This window comes from Crinia signifera, chromosome 3 (genome assembly GCF_055691185.1).
Source record: "Crinia signifera chromosome 3, ASM5569118v1, whole genome shotgun sequence".
NCBI classification, from domain to species: domain Eukaryota; kingdom Metazoa; phylum Chordata; class Amphibia; order Anura; family Myobatrachidae; genus Crinia; species Crinia signifera.
Window position 1 is genome coordinate 285,595,505 of NC_139219.1, and position 18,150 is coordinate 285,613,654.

The window sequence follows — 18,150 nt, forward strand, 5'->3', positions numbered from 1 at the left end:
GGTCTTTTGAAGCTAACGAACCAAAGTTTAAAAGAAATGGTTTTAGATTTAAATATTGATTTCTAAATTTAAAGGACACATTATGTGACTTTAGAACTTGAATATCTAAAAAAATGTATCTTTACATGGTACTTCGTCATCTTTGCGGCCACCACTTATGCTACGGAACTTACGCCCGCAAGAGGCTTACGTAGCAGTTAAGTAGTGGATAACGTAACTGGCATAGTGGTGGCTGCAAAGATGAAGTACCATTACATTTTTGTCTGTAGAAAAGACGGCAGAAATAGATGAAAAAAAAAAAAAAAACCATTGGGGTATATTCAATGCTGTGGGTGAGCAGCGACAGCAAGCAGGGCTTCCTGCTCGCTGTCACCACTCACCCTGTCAGTATTCAATGCACCCCCTCATACGCCAATTCCCCCTCGCTCCGTTTTTTGAGCGAGGAGGAATTGGCGTATGCGGCTCCAGAAGCAGCGAGACTCGCGGCTAAATACAGCGAGTTTTCTGCATTAGCCGCAGGTCTCGCTGTTTCGGCGAGGATTTGCCCAGAACGTTGAATAGGGCGAGTGGCTGGCAAGGGGGTTAAATCCTCGCTGTTTAACCCCCTCGCCGGCCGCATTGAATACTTGCCATTGTTGTGGAGCGCTGGAGGAATCCCATAGGGAGAGTACATACAAACTTCACACACACACATCACTGTCAACTCATGACTGCCAAGCTGTTACGTGGGCATTAAAGTTAATAGATTTAATATAAATCAATAAACATAAAATTGAATGCAATACAAAAAAATCTAATAAATTGCTATTTTCTAGAATATCAGATGTTATTCTGGTTATTGCAGTCCACCTGCACATGCTTGAATGGACTTGCCCACAACCTATAGTAGTACAGCCAGGGTTAAATAAAACTTGTTTGAAATTACGAGAGGGCTCAGCGGCGCCACTACAAGCGGCGCACAGCTTTCATTCCGGGGCCGCAGCGCAGAGTGTACACTACCCAGGCGCTATACAGTGCGTGCTCATGTGTGCTCAGTGCAGTGCCACTGCCGCCTCATCATTGTCTCCAACAAAATGGCCGCCGCCACCACCAATGCTTTCAGATCCCTTTACAAACCATTAGCGCTGTAAGGGACATTTCACACGGCCTACGTTACACAAGGAGCCTGCCTCCTGTCTCGGCATGCCCTAACCGTAAACCGTCTATCTGTAATGTCTTCCTAGCTGCCCGCCGGCCACAACAGTATGACCTTGGGCGATTACACAGGGATGCACAGCACTTTCCTCTAGTGTTCATATGTGAGCGAGGGGGGAGCAGGCAGTGACGTCGGCGGTTGTTGTTGTTTGGCGAGGGGAAGATGGAGGCGGATGGCGGGGTTTCCGCTCAGATGCTGAGGGAGTTCATCTCCATTACGGGTGAGAGGAGGGCGGCTGGGGGTCACTGGGGAGTGGGGCTGTGGGACCCTGTAGAGTGGGGTGTAGCCTGGAGGTGTGCAGCGTGTGGGGTACTTACACAGTGCCCTAGTTAAGCCAGGTGGGGTGCAGCAGGACTGGCTGCGCCCACTCATTATAGGGAACACATAGGGACAATTTCCTTTATACAATGCATCTACGTGGATGTTGGACTTAAATGGGAGTTCATGCTGCGTGGACATATTGTTTGCTGGCATCTTATAATATCTATGTTACCCATTTCCGACATGGAGGCAGCTAGAGTGGTCCAGCACTGACAGGCCAATACACTATATATGTTTCCTGGCTTTTCTCAGGTAGGCCCTACTGTATGTAACAGCAGTGCTTGCTGTCCCACACCCCCTTCTATAGTAGCCTTTTATCCCTCTACACACCTACACCACTCCCTTCATTTAACTTACTTGTATATAGAAATGGTCCCGTATATGTTTTAACTCTCATGCAAACAGTAGATTTAAAGAGCTCATATCTTTAGCTGTCACACAGAGGCTGCACAGCATTACCCAGCATCAGCTACATTTCTTATTCCAGTACCTTATGTGTCAGGTGTTTCCCCCCCACCTTGTTTGTCATCTTATTTGGGCAGAGTCCTATTTATCTTTTGTTTAATGCAGAGGTTTCCAAATGTGGTCCTAAAGGCACCCAATAGTAAAGATTTTGCTTGGCTGCAGGAGACTTATGTGACAGCGACACGTTGGGCCCTGCATCCCTATGCCCCCTACACATGTAGCAATTTAGGGGCATTTTCTAAGCGATCTAACTAGATTACTTAGAAATTGCCCCATTCATCTCTCAGTGCGTAGGGGCCATAGAGATGCGTTGCTGTCAACCGGTGATTAATATACAGCATGCTAGATATTAATTGGTCAGGGCCACTGTTCTCATTATAGAACACTGGCCCTGACAGATCGCACAGTACACTACGCTGACACATTGCTGTGTGCTGAGTAATCTAGAATTGCTCAGCAAATCTCTACGTGTGTAGACCCCATTAGGGGCAGATGTTACATGTATTAAGCCTGGTGAAGAGATAAAGTGGAAGTTGATAATGCATCAGCTGTGTTTGAAAAATGACAGGAGTTAATTGGCTGGTGCGTTATCATCTTCCACTTTATCTCTTTACCAGGTTTAATACATCTGCCCATTAATAAGTACCTCATTCAATTTGATTTTACCATATGCGCTGAGACATGGATACACTTAACACCTGGGATGTTGGAGAGCCTTGGGAACCTTGTTGGGGAATCTCTGGTTTTGTAGTTTATATGAATTCTGATCAACCTGTGTGCACTAATGTTATGGAGCTTTATATGTTAAAGCTAATAATGAAAGGGGTCAGTTTATCTGACAATCTCCATAAACTGCTCTTGCATGGAAGTTAGGTATGTATGTGCATTTTTTTTTTACTTTCATACAGCCCCCCCACCATATCTTTACCTAATAAATGATTAATAAAATATGCATTGTAAGCAAGGGATTTAGCTGTTTACCAGATATCAAACAGTGTAATGGTTAGCACTACTGCCTCACAGCACTGAGGTCATGTGTTTGATTCCCACCATGGCCCTAACTGTGCGGAGTTTGTATATTCTCCCCGTACTTGCATGGGTTTTCTCCCGCAATCCAAAAATATACTGGTAGGCTAATTGGCTCCCAACAAATTAACCCTAGAATGTCTGTGCGTGCGTGTACATGTGGTAGGGATTATAGATTGTAAGCTCCACTGGGGCAGGGACTGATGTGAATGTTTAAATATTCTTTATAAAGCGCTGCGGAATATGTGTCCGCTATATAAGAAACTGCTAATAATCTGGCAATTCTTCTGATTAAATCTGTCTTTATATAGTATATCCTTTCAATGTTCTCCCTCTAAAATGTATCCCCTCATCAACACGTGTGTGTGTGTGTGTTTGTGTTGCGCTTCAAGAAAAAAGTCCAAATTAGTCCAGCAAATATACACCCTTAAACAAGGGGATAAAAGTCACCAAAGTGTAACAGACTGCAGCTCCCTTTTGACAGCAACCAACATCCGGGGTCGGGATGAACAAATCTAAAAAATATAAAGAACAAAGGGGCGCTCCATGGTGCATGTAAAATATATTTAATGAGCAGACATAAGCTCCTACTATTCAAGTAAAAGCAGATGCTCGTACCATTAAAAATGACACTGTGGGCTGGTCACCACATGATACAAAGATAAATACCCACACACTGCTCCAATGTACATTCCTCGATCACCGGATCCAAGGGAACCACACACGCTGGGTTGCGCAAGCAGGTCTCTGAAGCCGAGAGCCGGAGAGGACGCGGACCAGGAAGATCACCGGATCACAAACAGCACGGGTATCACAAGCCATGCGCCAACGCGTTTCGTCAGAGTTATCAAAAATTTGGATGTCAAATTATTCGGTCAATCCAATTCTCTAGGGCTCTGAGCACTTTTTCTTTTTTTTTTGTGAAGTGATCCTGATTTCACCCCCTGAATGATTCAAATTCGGGTGTTGCTGCCAGCATTAAAATTCGTGACCTTGGCCCATCACATGGAATAGGATTAACCGTTTTGTAGCTCGCCATGTACACCCATGAGGTGGCAGCCCATTTTTTTTATTTTTGGGGTTTTTCAAGTAGCCCTGATGACCCTATTGTCTTTCTGTTCAGTTTTTAATCACTTTTCTATTTCAAGATTGATGACAGAAGTAAAACTTGAACCCAGTGTTGCTATTACAAATGCTTTTGGGAACACAATATTTGTTTTGTCTTCCAAGCTGTCAGTTATTCCAGGTCATTACATTTAGGCCCTTATTCTGATCTAATCGCAGTACAAATTTGTTCTCAAAATGGGCAAAACCATGTGCCCTCCAGGTGGGGCAGATTTAACATGTGCAGAGAGAGTTAGATTTGGGTGAGTTATACCCCTTTCAGACAGAAAAGTCTGAAAATCCCGGCAAATACACGGCATTTCAAATGCCGTGTCAATTTGCCGGGAGCAGCCTGACCCCCCTTCACACAGAAGAACAAATTACCGGGTTGAACATTTCTACCCTTTAATTTGCTGAATAACACGGGTATTTCTTCTGTGTGAAAGGGTCAACACGGGTCATAAATCCTGTGTCCTCGACCCTGGTCAATTCCCGGGTCGGAGACACGGGATTTACGACACGGGTGTGCCCTTTCACACAGGACCCGTGTATTTAATGAAATTCCCGGGTGGAACTGCTTCACCTGGGTATTTCATTTTCTGTGTGAAAGGGGTATTATTTTGTTTCTGTGCAGGGTAAATACTGGCTGTATTATTTTTACACTGCAATTTAGATTTCAGTTTCAAAACACCCCACCCAAATGTAACTCTCTCTGCACATGTTACATCTGCCCCACCTGCAGTGCACATGGTTTTGGCCATTTTGAGAACAAATTTGTACTGCGATCAGTTCTGAATAAGGGCCTTAGTCTGTTATTACAGTTCATTAATGGTTTCATCCAAATCCTTACTTTGGCATTCCCAGAACAGGCTCACTGGATCAAAGATTTGGCCAGCATACACCAATGGGAGGTACAACTAGGGCCCCAATCCCTGTATTATGTCTTCTGGGATCCAATTTTACCACACTGAAGTTTTCAGTGGAAGACCTAGAACAGGCTCCTTTGATAAGAGTTCTTCTGGTGCATTCTGCCAGGAGGACGTTACCCCCTAAATCCTGTCCAGAATCCTACTGTTTTCGCTGGCATTGTATTCATCACAATCTGTACAGGGATTTAGGCGCCTATGAGGAGCATACATACATACATACATACTTGTACATTAAGCCAGATTTCACAAAGACTAGTAAATCATTTGCAGTGGATTTATAAGCCCTACATTATTGGTCATAATTCTCCCACTTTATGCCAAACATTTCCCTAAAAAGCACCCGTGATATACAGCTGATGGGTCCCATCCGACAGATTGAACCTGCAGCGGGTTCAATATGTAGGGTCTGACCCGAAGTGCACGGGACCATGCATTGGGTCGGAAGGGATGTCAAACACATATGATTTGGGCCGACTCCTTTGCCCGATCCGTCGGAATCAGCCCAAATCGGATAAGTGTATGAGCACCTCCCAGGCCCCCCCTCTATCCTGTGGTCTGGATGTATTTTAATGTGTGTCCCCCTCCCCCTTATTCATGTCCATTCGCACGGGGACCGATGTTTTGGCGTATGCGCATGTGCAGCTGCATTTCTGTGGAAGTGCATATGCCGGGTGTGTGCGGCCACGGCGAACAGAGTGTTTTGGGGGGTGGTTCTCGCCCTTGGGAATGCCCAGTGTTTCATGGGCGCAAGGGGTGGGCAGCTGACATCACCGGATGTCAGCTGCCCACCCATTTCCTCCCGAATGTGCATGTATATCTGAGTGACCTGAGAGTTTCCATTTTGATATGCGTACATGCACCACATCTTTCGATGGTCAGCGAATGGATGTTTGTTTATTAACCATTTCTTATATAGCGCACACATATTCCGCAGCGCTTTACAGAGAATATTTGAACATTCACATCAGTCCCTGCCCCAGTGGAGCTTACAATCTATATTCCCTACCACATGTACATGCACACACAGACATTGGGAGCCAATTAGCCTACCAGTATTTTTTTTGGTACTCTTTACTTAGTTGGGCGCCCGTCGCGGGCATCGCGGGTACATTTATGTCTGGCCGCGACGCGACCGACGCGATGCACGCGATTTCCCATTGAAACCCATGTTAAACATGGAAATCGTGTCGGTCGCGTCGCGGCCGGCCATAAATGTACCCGCGATGCCCGCGACGCGATGCTCCCGATTTGCCATAGGAATCAATGTTAAAAGGCCCGATGGACACGATTTTACTGTTAAATGCCTCAATGGACCCGATTTGGCCATAGGAATCAATGTTAAATGGGCCATAGAGCCCAAATAAGCACAATTAACCCTTAAATGTCCCCCCAAATTTTTAACGCCACCCCACGATCCACGCCAACCCGAAGCGTGGCGAGCGCAGCGGTACGCGTCCTCCGACCTTTTCATGCCCTACTATCCACTAGGGCGTGGAGTGAGAATAGAATAGTGTGGCGAGCGCACGCGGATACCTTCACAGTTATACGCGTCCCCTCGCGGGCTTCACAGGTGTCCGTGGCGACGCGGACACCTGTGAAGCCCGCGAGGGGACGCGTCTACCTGTGAAGGTATCCGCGTCCCCTCGCGGGGCTCGCTGCGCTCGCCACGATTCGGGCTCGGTGGCTCGCTGCGCTCGCCACACTATTCTATTCTCACTCCACGCCCTAGTGGATAGTAGGGCATGAAAAGGTCGGAGGACGCGTACCGCCGCCCCTCGCGGGCTCGCTGCGCTCGCCACGCTTCGGGTTGGCGTGGATCGTGGGGTGGCGTTAAAAATTGGGGGGGGACATTTAAGGGTTAATTGTGCCTATTTGGGCTCTGTGGCCCATTTAACATTGATTCCTATGGCCAAATCGGGTCCATTGAGGCATTTAACAGTAAAATCGCGGTCAATCAGCCTTTTTAACATTGTTCCCTATGGGAAAATCGCGGGCATCGCGGGCATCCCGATTTACCCGCGATGACCGCGATTTTTACCCCCGACGCCCGCGATTTCAATCGCTGGCGCCCATCTAGGTAAAGAGTACCTTTTTTTTATTGTGAGAGGAAACCGGAGTAAACCCACACTAGCAGGGGGAGAATATACAACTCCACACAGTTAGAGGTATCGTGGGTATCGAACCCATGACCTCAGATCTGTGAGGCAGTAATGCTAACCATAACACCGTCCGTGATTCCCATGTAAAACATCCATTCACATGCCTGGTGGAAGAACCCGGTGTGCGAAGGGCAGTGGGCTAACACCATTTGCAATGTATGGACAATTAGAACCACAGCTAAGTTGCCCACCTTATGACAACCTGAGAGTAACAGCTAAGCACACTTTACTTTATTTTTTTTAGTATAACCATAAGAAACTTTTTGACCAGGGGGGCCTTGAACAAATGCTGATATTCTAGAGCGCCCTAGTCAAGAAAGTTTGGGAACCACTGACTTAGGCCATTGAAAGAGGGCGCATGCCATGCTTTAGGCCTGTGCCTCGTTATGCTCGGAACACTATTATATTCTTCCTCTATGTCGACATGGATGGTGAAGTAAGAACAAGCCAGTAAAAAAAAAACCTTAAAATGCATGTCGACCTTGCTATGTGTCTACATTTTTCATGTAGACATTTTGATCTTTTGACCCGGTAGACATATTGACTGTTTATCTAGATCTATTAGTCGGAACCAATTGTAAGAATAGTCCTATGCCTAGCCCATGTTTAAGATGCCCTATTGTGTAAAGGTGCCCATACACTGCCTGCGACGTCTCGCAGCAGTTTAGGGACAACCGACAAAGTGCGAGCAGGGACACATGCGATCCATTGTGAGGGATCGCATGCGTCCCTGCTTTTCGCCCACCCCAGAACGGGAGGTTGGGCGGGCCAGCCGGTCAGACCACTTAGTCGGGTCCGATGCGCACAGGACCACGCATCGGACCCGACTGCATGTCAGGTAGAGGCGATTTGTTCCGATTTAACGGGCCAATTGGTCGCAATCGGCTGAAATCGGACCAAACCGCCTCGATGTATGGGGGCCTTAAGTCTCTGATGTGAGGCTATGGAGGGTATTCGATATCCGACGATATTTCCTACAGTGGAAACATCAGCAGTTAAGGTATTCAGTTCCGGCTGGGACTCGCCTGCTAGAGACCCTGTGAAGGCAAGCCTGTATTTTCAGAAACAAAACTGCCGCGCTTTCACCAATGCACAGACTTTCTTACACTTGACAGCCAGAACATTGAATTCTGCTGTTGAGTTACTGTCGGAAGAACCAAAAACATCTCGGCATTCTGACTGTCTGGTCATCCCGGCAGTTCGAATCACGTATTGAATACTCCCCGATACTTTTTATCTGCTACCCTTTATGTGAAATAATTTTTTGTCAAATTTCCCCTGACCATACCTCCCTCTAGCTTCAGTGCATGCCCTGGTGTTCTAGTCCTGATCTTCCTTTGAAGAATATCTCTCCCCATGTTTGTGTGGGTTTTCTCCAGATTCTCCCATTTTCATTCTATAATCCAAAAACATGCTGGTTGGTTTATTTGGACTAGGACACAAACGTAACCCAAGTGTCTGTATGTCAATGTGCTTTGGAGTATAGATAGTAAGCTCCACTGAATGAACTAGTTACTCTGTGTAAAGCGTGTGTGCTATATAAATAACTGTTTATATACAAGTGTGAAAGATGTGACGCTCTTGTGGCACACATCTATGTGAAATGTGATGTGGAAATATTTTTACATTTCCTTGATTCTTTCTGTTTTGTACAGGAGCCACTGAAAGTGTTGGGAAGCATATGTTGGAAGCATGTAATCAAAACTTAGAAATGGCTGTCACTATGTTCCTGGATGGTGGTGGTATCGCAGAGGAGCCCAGCACAAGCTCAGCAGGGGCGTCCTCAGCCCCTCCTTCTGCAGAGTAAGTATATTCCTTTACATGGTACATATCTTTCAGAATATTCTCCTGCCTGGCCCTATGTGTTCACTCACTGACATTTTACATTTATAATAAACATTAATCTCTTCTGCTAGTTTTATTGCCTGAAAAAATGGGCTCTAAATCCAAACGCAGTATATTGCAGTCAATATACTTTTTACACGCATGATCAATACAAAAACAGTCCTTAGGTCAACTGTATGCGAATAACGAAAACAACTTTAGATGCTGGGTTGGTGTTGACAGATGTACGACAGTGACCGCCATATTGCAGAGTTGTTTGCACAGAAGCTGATCCTTTCATTTCTCAGTGAATGGCTTCATGGGGTTGGTTGCTGTTTGCAGGCTAAGGGGGGTAATTAATCCCGGATTCCTTCTGATTGAACGTCCTGACAGTCGGAATCCCGCAACGTTTTCTTCTGATCCGATAGTAATTACACAGTCGGAATTCAATGTTCCGAGCGTCGGAAAGTCCGTGGATCGGCAGAAACATCTGTGAATTTGAAAGTTGCGTCTGACACCCTTCACTGCTCTCGCTAATGACAGCATTGTATAGGCGAGTGCCGATATTTCCCCCGTCGGGATATATCGCACTGATTGAATACCCCTCTAAGTGGCAGGGCAAAGATTCATTTTAAAACAAAATGAAATAAATAAATGTTCTTTAAGCAGACACCTAGGCAAGTACATAAAACTTTTTATGCTGGCTATACTTGCTGGGATATATGGCATTTGGTCCAATGTTCACATTCGAGTACCAAAACGATTTTATGATGAGTCTATGATAACAACCAGGATCCTCCACGTGCCAGTTGATAAGAAGTCTTATATGCGCCATATTTTGATCACTTTATCCGCCCAGAAATGTGTGTATGCTGTTTGATGAATTGTGTTGTAATAGCCTGAATTAATAACACTGGCAAGCCTACCTGCTTCTCCTTCATTTTTGGTTTCTGACCTAAGAACTTTCTTTCTGTCTTCTTGTTTTTAGAGATGATGTTCGTGCACCTATTCCACAGAAACAAGAAATCCTGGTAGAGCCAGAAATTTTCGGAGGTAAGAGGTTTGCACACTATAAGAACCTGTAATTGGATTTTGGCAGCTGATTAATCATACATTCTCTGGGACTGTGAAGAAATGCTCTCAATGAGTTAGGAGCCAAGCAATAACGCGTGTAACTTTGCACCTGGACAAACCATGTCGCAATGCAAGAGGTGCAAATAAATGTATTTCTTTTGTTCATGCAGGGTAAATACTGGCAGGTGCTCCATCATTTTAGTTCTATCACTCGGGTCTGTGAAAGGGAGGGGTAATATGGAGTAAGAAAAAACAAATTGTTTCCCCACAACACTGACTGATATCAGTAAGCACATTTAAATACCACATGCTAGTAGGATTCAGTGATCTTGGTTACATAAATTTGAAAATACATGTGTAAGCCCCCAAGCCATACGTCAAGGCATCTCTGAGTATTGGGTGACCATATTGCTTTATCTAGGTGTGGGAGGACGGCTACCCAATAAGTCAGCATTAACCAAAAAGCTTAGAGTAGCACAACAAACTAAAGTGTTAATAAGTGTTCGAAGCCAGAGGTATGTACAAAAAGTGATGAATGTAATTAAAATATTGAAAGAATAGTGTTAGTGATCAGATTATTAGAAAGAGAGAAGTGTTAGAATGTAATAGTGTGCGGTACTTGTGTACTTTCACGGCTCCCATCGCATGCCATATGTAGTGGCATGCGATGGGATGCGATTTTTGCAGTTTTAAGCATTTTTTTTTTAAATCGCATGCAATCGCATGCGATTTTTAACAGAAATGCATCCAAATGCATTGAAATGAGTATCAAACATGTTCTATGGCCCCCAAATGTCATTTTTCAGGCTGTACCACCCCCACTATCAACGCGAACCCGAAGCGTGGCAAGCGCAGCGGTACGCGTCCTACGACCTTTTCATACCCCCACTATCCACGTCGGCGTGGAGTTGGGAATAGAAAGTGTGGCGAGCCCGAAGCGTGGCGAGGGGACGCGGACACCTGTGAAGCCCGCGAGGGGACGCGGACACCTGTGAAGCCCGCGAGGGGACGCGGACACCTGTGAAGCCCGCGAGGGGACGCGGACACCTGTGAAGGTATCCGTGTCCCCTCGCGGAGCTTGCTGCGCTCGCCACGCAAGATGCATTTCTGTTAAAAATCGCATGCGATGCATCTTTTTACTATGCGATGGACATCGCGGGAGCCGTGATTGTACACAAGTACCTAGTGTGCCACCGCAGAGCCACACCAATCCAAGGACATCACACCCCAAACCCATGTTAACCCCAACCTGGGTCCTATAAATAACTAGTATAGAGCCACATGGTTTAGGGTGCAGTGGTACGTAAAGTGGTGGGGTGTGACACTGTGTCGGCTTTGGTGGCCTGGGGACATTGGGGCTGGCCCCAACATGAAGGGGGCAATCAATAACATTGTGCCTATGGGTGGCCTGACCCCTGAATTCATCTTTGACCCTACCCACCTTGGCAGCTGAGTGGACTTTTTGGTGCCACCTTATGAACCGCAAGTATTGGACTACTAGGATTGTCCATTAGCAGTGCAGAATAATGGATATATGGGAGGAGTAACATTTTTTTCTTTTTTTTTTAGGAGTTGTGATCCCTACCACAGTGCTCCCATATAAGCCTGTTGCTAATTCTAGATGTGTTAGACTTACTATTGCCTTTTGGGAGGGTTTAACAACTGTCCTATTAGTTCAATTACCCTACTTCGGCTATAGGGATATTTTAGCTTCCTTATATTTACCACAATTTTACAGATTATTTTCTTTGTACTGAAGCAGAAATGAATTTCAGTAGCAAAGTCTGGTGGTTCTGTGGCATTCATTTATAGATGTTCCAGATAAGGAACAAAATGGTTTACCTTCATCAATGTCAAAGCAGAACTGAATTTTTTTTTTCTCCTTAGCAAAGGGGTAGGGACATATTGCATAGCTCTGCCCCAACACCTGTAAAGCCCCACCCACAGGTTTTGATTGGCCCGTTAGTCAAATTTAGGGATGGCCTTCGATAGACAAAAAGATCGTTGGCGATACATCACAACCATCGATGGCAAAAGCTTCGATTGCCATCCCTAGTTTGTGGTACTGCAGGACTTTTATTTGTACTGCATCTCCCCCAAAGCACAAATCTGTTGATTGTAACTATTTCTCTTCCTGACTGCTGCAAGTAGACCCAGCAGAGGGCTCAGGTTACAGTCAGTGCTGAACAGGTGCTTTGATTGCACATACAGCAGTCTGCTAGGCTGAGGCCAGCTCAAATGGTGGTGTTAGCTGGAAATGATTTCACCTGTAATGCTTGGGGGCTCACTTAGAGATGTGTCCAACGATGGCATGATACACTGCGCTGTCTGTGCAGCCCTGTCCTGTGCGGTTGGCTAGACTTCTCCAGTATGCTACGGTTTCCCAAACTACAGCATTACAGTTCTGCTTTTTAGGTTATCCATACTTGAGTCCAAATGGTTAAATCAAATTGACTGCGGTACTAATTGTCACCTGCTCTCAAGCATGGATAGCCTTAAAATGGGAAACTGCTGTATTCTATTTAAAACAATATATTGTTACACACCCTTTGCGGGAAGATTTCTGGCCCAATTTGCACACAATTGCTCAGAGCCCTATGGTGCAAAGAGCACTTTTGTGCAAGGTAGAGCCGCTGTGAAGTATCCCAATGACTTAGACCCGCAAGTTCATTGCAGCGAATTGCACTGACCCCATAGTTTAGGTTTCTTGAATAAACCATCCCCGTGGGGCAGTTGCCATGTCTGTATAGTATGTACAGCAATCCCCAGCAGGAGATGATTTATTAACGTACTACGTGAAGAATAGACATCTGGTATACATCACATGGATAATGCCTGTTTTTACATAAATGAGGACGTATTCTATGCATAATAAGTAAGCTTGTGTACTTTATCTTGGTATACATGTTATGTAAGAGTTTATATATCACTGAAGAGTTCTGCTATAATTGTGTGTATAGTATGTAGTACAACGCTGAGGATGTATGTTGTTTACTATTCCTGTTATGAACATCAGGGTCTCTCTGAAGATGTGCCTATACCTCGTCCTTTCTTCAGGATGGTTTACTCTGGGCCTTTGGACACCATTTTGGATATAGAGACCTTTTATTTACAGTGTTCTTCAAATTCAACCTCCTTACATACCACATATCCCTCCATAGGCCGATTTTGCTATTGGCAGGTTTCATTGGCCCTCTTAAAGCCTCATGGGATTGTGTTGTTATGGTATCCTTACTTGCCAAATGTTTTTTTTTTCTTCTGGCCACATCTTGCTGCTTTATCTTGTCAACCGCCTTTTTGTCACTTTTCATTCCGACAAGGTGGCTTTCCATACAAACCCCTTTGTTTCTCCTGATGGTGGTTTATCAATTCCGTTTAAACCCAAAAAATTCTCCCAGATTTTTGAAGGCCAGCCTAGGCTTCTACCTCGGTCTTAAGAGCATTTGGACTTGGGATTTGCATTTAGAATCTGACTAGAACGTCCTCCATCCCTTGTACGATTTACCTGTTGGGGTTGGCCAGCATCCAAAGGGTTTTATTCCTTCTGGTAGCCTCATTGTCTTAAGCTTGGTACACACTGAGCGATATGTTGTCCAATCCAGTGGATTGGATTAATATATTGTTGAATTCTGCGCATATTGGGCAATGTGTATGTCCAATATGTGCACACCTGCGGTTGTTGGCTATGTTGCCAGGTTTGGTGTGCTGCACATCAAACTTGACGGTTTTGATAGTGACACCATGGGGCAGATACAAACACATTTCACAATTTTGGAGGCAGACCTATTTATTTATATTATTAAATCGCCATATCATACATGTCTACATAAACATATTGTTTAAAATTCCGTTTCCAATACATCCTAACTCCCCATTACGCGATGTACATAAACGTCACATGGTCTACTGTTGTTCTGCTGGTGCTGTCTAGTATGTCAGAGTGTTTGATACCACACTGTGGCTGATTGGTTAGGTACAGCCACATGTTTTTAATATCACACACAGATCCCATTTGTACACAATGGGTAAGTATGTAAGCTTGTTGCTTAGAGACTAGGAAAAAATACCACTAGGCGCCTTATGTACACTCAAGAGAACATTTAATAACAATTTAATAAATCACAATAAAAACAATTCATTGCATGCATGCAGATTAAACCTAAAAATCAGGGATATATAATCCCAAAAGTGCAACAAATTAATTGATTTTGTAGCAAAGTAACTTGCTGTTAAACCCTGGTATAGGGAAAATGTCCCATCAGTGCGCAATCAGATGGTATAGCATCACATTGGGATGATTTGTATTCCACTTTTGAAACCCCCAGTGATGTAACTGAAGTGCTCAGCTGTTTTTATGTATAGCGTCCCAGGTCTGGGGAAAGAATAACAGTCACAGATGCGGTACTTACTGCTTCCCGCAGTTGATTTTGGTCCGTGGCTTTATGACAGTGTCCAGCAGGGCGCCTCCTGTATGTTGTGCGGGGTCCGATGACACCTCGCGGCGCCCGCTTACTGCACGCCGGATTGCTGTATTGCGGAAGGGAAGCAGGTGGTAGATTAAGCTGATCACAGCTGCTGCGTCCTCTCCGGTATCCGGGATAATGGCCGGGCTGTGTGGCCACTCTGCCGATGTTGCCAAGGTGGGAAAGGGACGTTTTAACAATTTGCGGAGTATTGATACGTCTCTCCAGTCCTCAATCCTTAGTAGTGTGGATATATCAGAGTCCTCAAAAACATGTTTCGCCGCGCGCAGGGAGGCTTTTTCAATTCAGAATGAGGAGTTATCTGCTGTGTCCTGCCTTATACCTATCTTGCAATCACCCACAGGTGTGGAGGTTTTAGACAGACAATCAGAATCGGTTAGGTTAGTTTAAGATATGGGAGGCACAAATTTCCCCAAGCAACTAACCTAACCGATTCTGATTGGTCTGTCTAAAACCTGTGTGTGATTGCAAGATAGGTATAAGGCAGGATACAGCAGATAACTCCTCATTCTGAATTGAAAAGCCGCCCTGAGCGCGGCGAAACATGTTTTTGAGGACTCTGATATATCCCCGCTACTGAGGATTGAGGACTGGAGAGACGTATCAATACTCAGCAAATTGTTAAAACGTCCCATTCCCACCTTGGCAACATCGGCAGAGTGGCCACACAGCCCGGCCATTATCCCGGATACCGGAGAGGACGCAGCAGCTGTGATCAGCTTAATCTACCACCTACTTCCCTTCCGCAATACAGCAATCCGGCGTGCAGTAAGCGGGCGCCGCGAGGTGTCATCGGACCCCGCACAACATACAGGAGGCGCCCTGCTGGACACTGTCATAAAGCCACGGACCAAAATCAACTGCGGGAAGCAGTAAGTACCGGATCTGTGACTGTTATTCTTTCCCCAGACCTGGGACGCTATACATAAAAACAGCTGAGCACTTCAGTTACCTCACTGGGGGTTTCAAAAGTGGAATACAAATCATCCCAATGTGATGCTATACCATCTGATTGCGCACTGATGGGACATTTTCCCTATACCAGGGTTTAACAGCAAGTTACTTTGTTTGCTACAAAATCAATTAATTTGTTGCACTTTTGGGATTATATATCCCTGATTTTTAGGTTTAATCTGCATGCATGCAATTAATTGTTTTTATTGTGATTTATTAAATTGTTATTAAAAGTTCTCTTGAGTGTACACAAGGCGACTAGTGGTATTTTTTCCTTGTCTTGTTTGTATTGAGGGCGGCACCCCTCAACCACAGGGCAGCCTCTGTACACGGCACACCACAACCAGCCCCTAGCGCTCATACTTTGTTTTGTTATTGCTTAGAGACTAGTCCACAACAATCACGTTGTCTGCACTTTACACGCAGTATTGAAGAAAAAAATCACCCCAATGACGTTCTTTTGCATTGCATGTCACGTGCTATACATTAAAAAAAAAAATTTAATAAGGGAAACTGCGCCTGAGGTTAACAGTCATTAAAATCAGATCACCATATTCTATACTATTGCTTCATTTAATTCATTAGAATAAATGGAATTCATTTTAAGTATCCAGAATACTTCTTGCTTACAGAAGTTCTTAAAATGGTCACCTCCCCTCTTTGTTTTTAGGGATATGTCCCACCCCTATTATCGTGAGGATGTTGCAAACTCCCCTATGAAAGTCCTTAAATGTTTGGACACACTGGGGGGGACATTTACGAAGATGAGTTCTATGTCAGATGGGATATTGCTATGGGCAACCAATATGATCTATAATCTTCTAGAAGGTGCTAAATAAATAAGTAGATTTAGTAGTAACTGATTGGTTGCCCCATAGCAACATTCCATTAGAAATAGTGTGTCTGTTCTTTGTTAATGATATTTGAAATTTGTGCGGTGACTATTAAATGCGGCAATATACGCTACTTCCCTCTTTGCATTTCCCTGTATTTTTCTTTATTCACTCATATTTTAAAAGATCTATTCTATTGCAAGACCTGACTTCTGCAAATACTTTCTGGTTAAATCATTCAGATATTCCTGATAATTATGATTTTTCTCTATTGTCCATCCTGGTGACACAGCTTAACCTTGGAATGTAGTTCCGGAATAGCCTAGGCACCTATGCTATGACTTGAAGAGTCAGGCTCCTCCCCTGCTACATCCCAGAAATCCTCAGTTTGTTTTAGGTGTGCATATGCTATGGGCTGCGTGCTACAGCGGTTTTAGAGTTAGGATCTGTTTTTTTTATTAAGATTTTCTTAGCTAAGTGCAGGTTACAGTGTGAAGTTTCCTAAGGAAACCATTTGGTCAGCGGATCCGAAGACCATGAAGCAGTAAAAGTTTGTCCTGATTCAGGACACAAGGGAATCCTTAGCCTTGTGGATGGATCTGGAAACGCTCCAGCTGGGTCGTTCTCGACTAACTTGGGATTGGTTTGTGGTCAGGACAGATGCAAGTCTCATGGGATGGGTAGCTCTATATCTCAGACTGCATGGGCTGTGGTCAAGCACAGAATCGACCTTGCCAATAAATATATTGCAACTCTGTGCAGTGTGGAGAGCTCTTCAGCAAGCGGAGGAGCTCCTGACAGGATTATCAATAAGGATACAGTCAGACCATGCCACGGCTATGGCATATCTCAATCATCAAGGGGACACCCGCAGCAAGATGGCGATGCGGGAGGTGTCTCGGATTTTTCAGTGGGCGGAATATCGTGTTCCGGCCCTGTCAGCTGTGTTCATTCCGGGAATCCGGAATGTGGAGGCAGACTTCCTCAGCAGAAAAGGGATTGGGTGTTGAACCTGGAGGTGTTTAGGGACATTGTGGCTCTCTGGGGGCTCCCAGAGGTGGACTTGATGGCATTCAGACACAATTGTCAGGTGCCCAGATTTTGTTCATGGACCAGGGATGCGACAGCGTGGGCTGTGGATGCCATGACGGTCCCTTGGAACTTTGCTACGAGCTGGCTTATGTCTTCCCTCCTTTTCCCATGACTGCTCGGGTCCTCAAGAGAGTGAGGGCACAGAAGTCGAGTGTCATTCTGGTGGTGCCGGATTGGTCAAGGAGGTCCTGGTATTCGCACATACTAAAGTTGTCATTGGCGTCTTCCTCTTCGTCCAGACCTGCTCCGGAAAGGTCCATTTCTTCATCAGGACCTAGCTCGTCTAATACCCCATTCACACCAGCATAATTTCCCAGGTTGGGCCCGGGAACATCCCGTGACTAGCGCAGGTGTGAAAGGTTCCCAGGCCAAAATCCTAGCAAAAATTGGGACTTTTCTGGTGTGAAAGGGGCCAACCCGGGAATGACCCGGCATGATTCCTGGGCTATATTCCCGGGTGGGTCCCTGCATTTTCTGGTGTCAAAGGGGTATAAGTTTGACGTCCTGGCTTTTGAGACCTCCTTATTAAAGAGGAGGGGTTTCTCGGAGGCGGTTATTTGGACTATGCTGTGGGCTTGAAAACCTGTGTCTGCGGCTAACTGTCGTAGAGTCTGGAAGATCTATATCAGGTGGTGTGAAAAGCAGAAGGGGCATACCTCTAGGTTTAAGTTGGCTAGACTTCTGGATTTT

The 18,150-nt window shown here is 45.1% G+C and overlaps 1 protein-coding gene across 2 annotated transcripts in view; it reads left to right on the forward strand.

Annotated features, from left to right (window-relative positions):
• The first annotated feature begins 1,192 nt into the window (after positions 1-1,192).
• The window catches only part of UBXN7 (UBX domain protein 7), a 47,135-nt gene continuing 30,177 nt past the window's right edge, over positions 1,193-18,150 (forward strand). Inside the window, exons 1-3 of one of the 2 annotated variants that reach the window (XM_083178372.1) lie at positions 1,193-1,415; positions 8,855-9,002; positions 10,012-10,076. In XM_083178372.1, coding sequence (XP_083034498.1) covers positions 1,358-1,415; positions 8,855-9,002; positions 10,012-10,076 — 271 coding nt within the window. In that variant the 5' untranslated portion in view covers positions 1,193-1,357. The remainder of the gene's footprint in view (positions 1,416-8,854; positions 9,003-10,011; positions 10,077-18,150) is intronic. The other variant, XM_083178371.1, reaches the window with a different exon arrangement.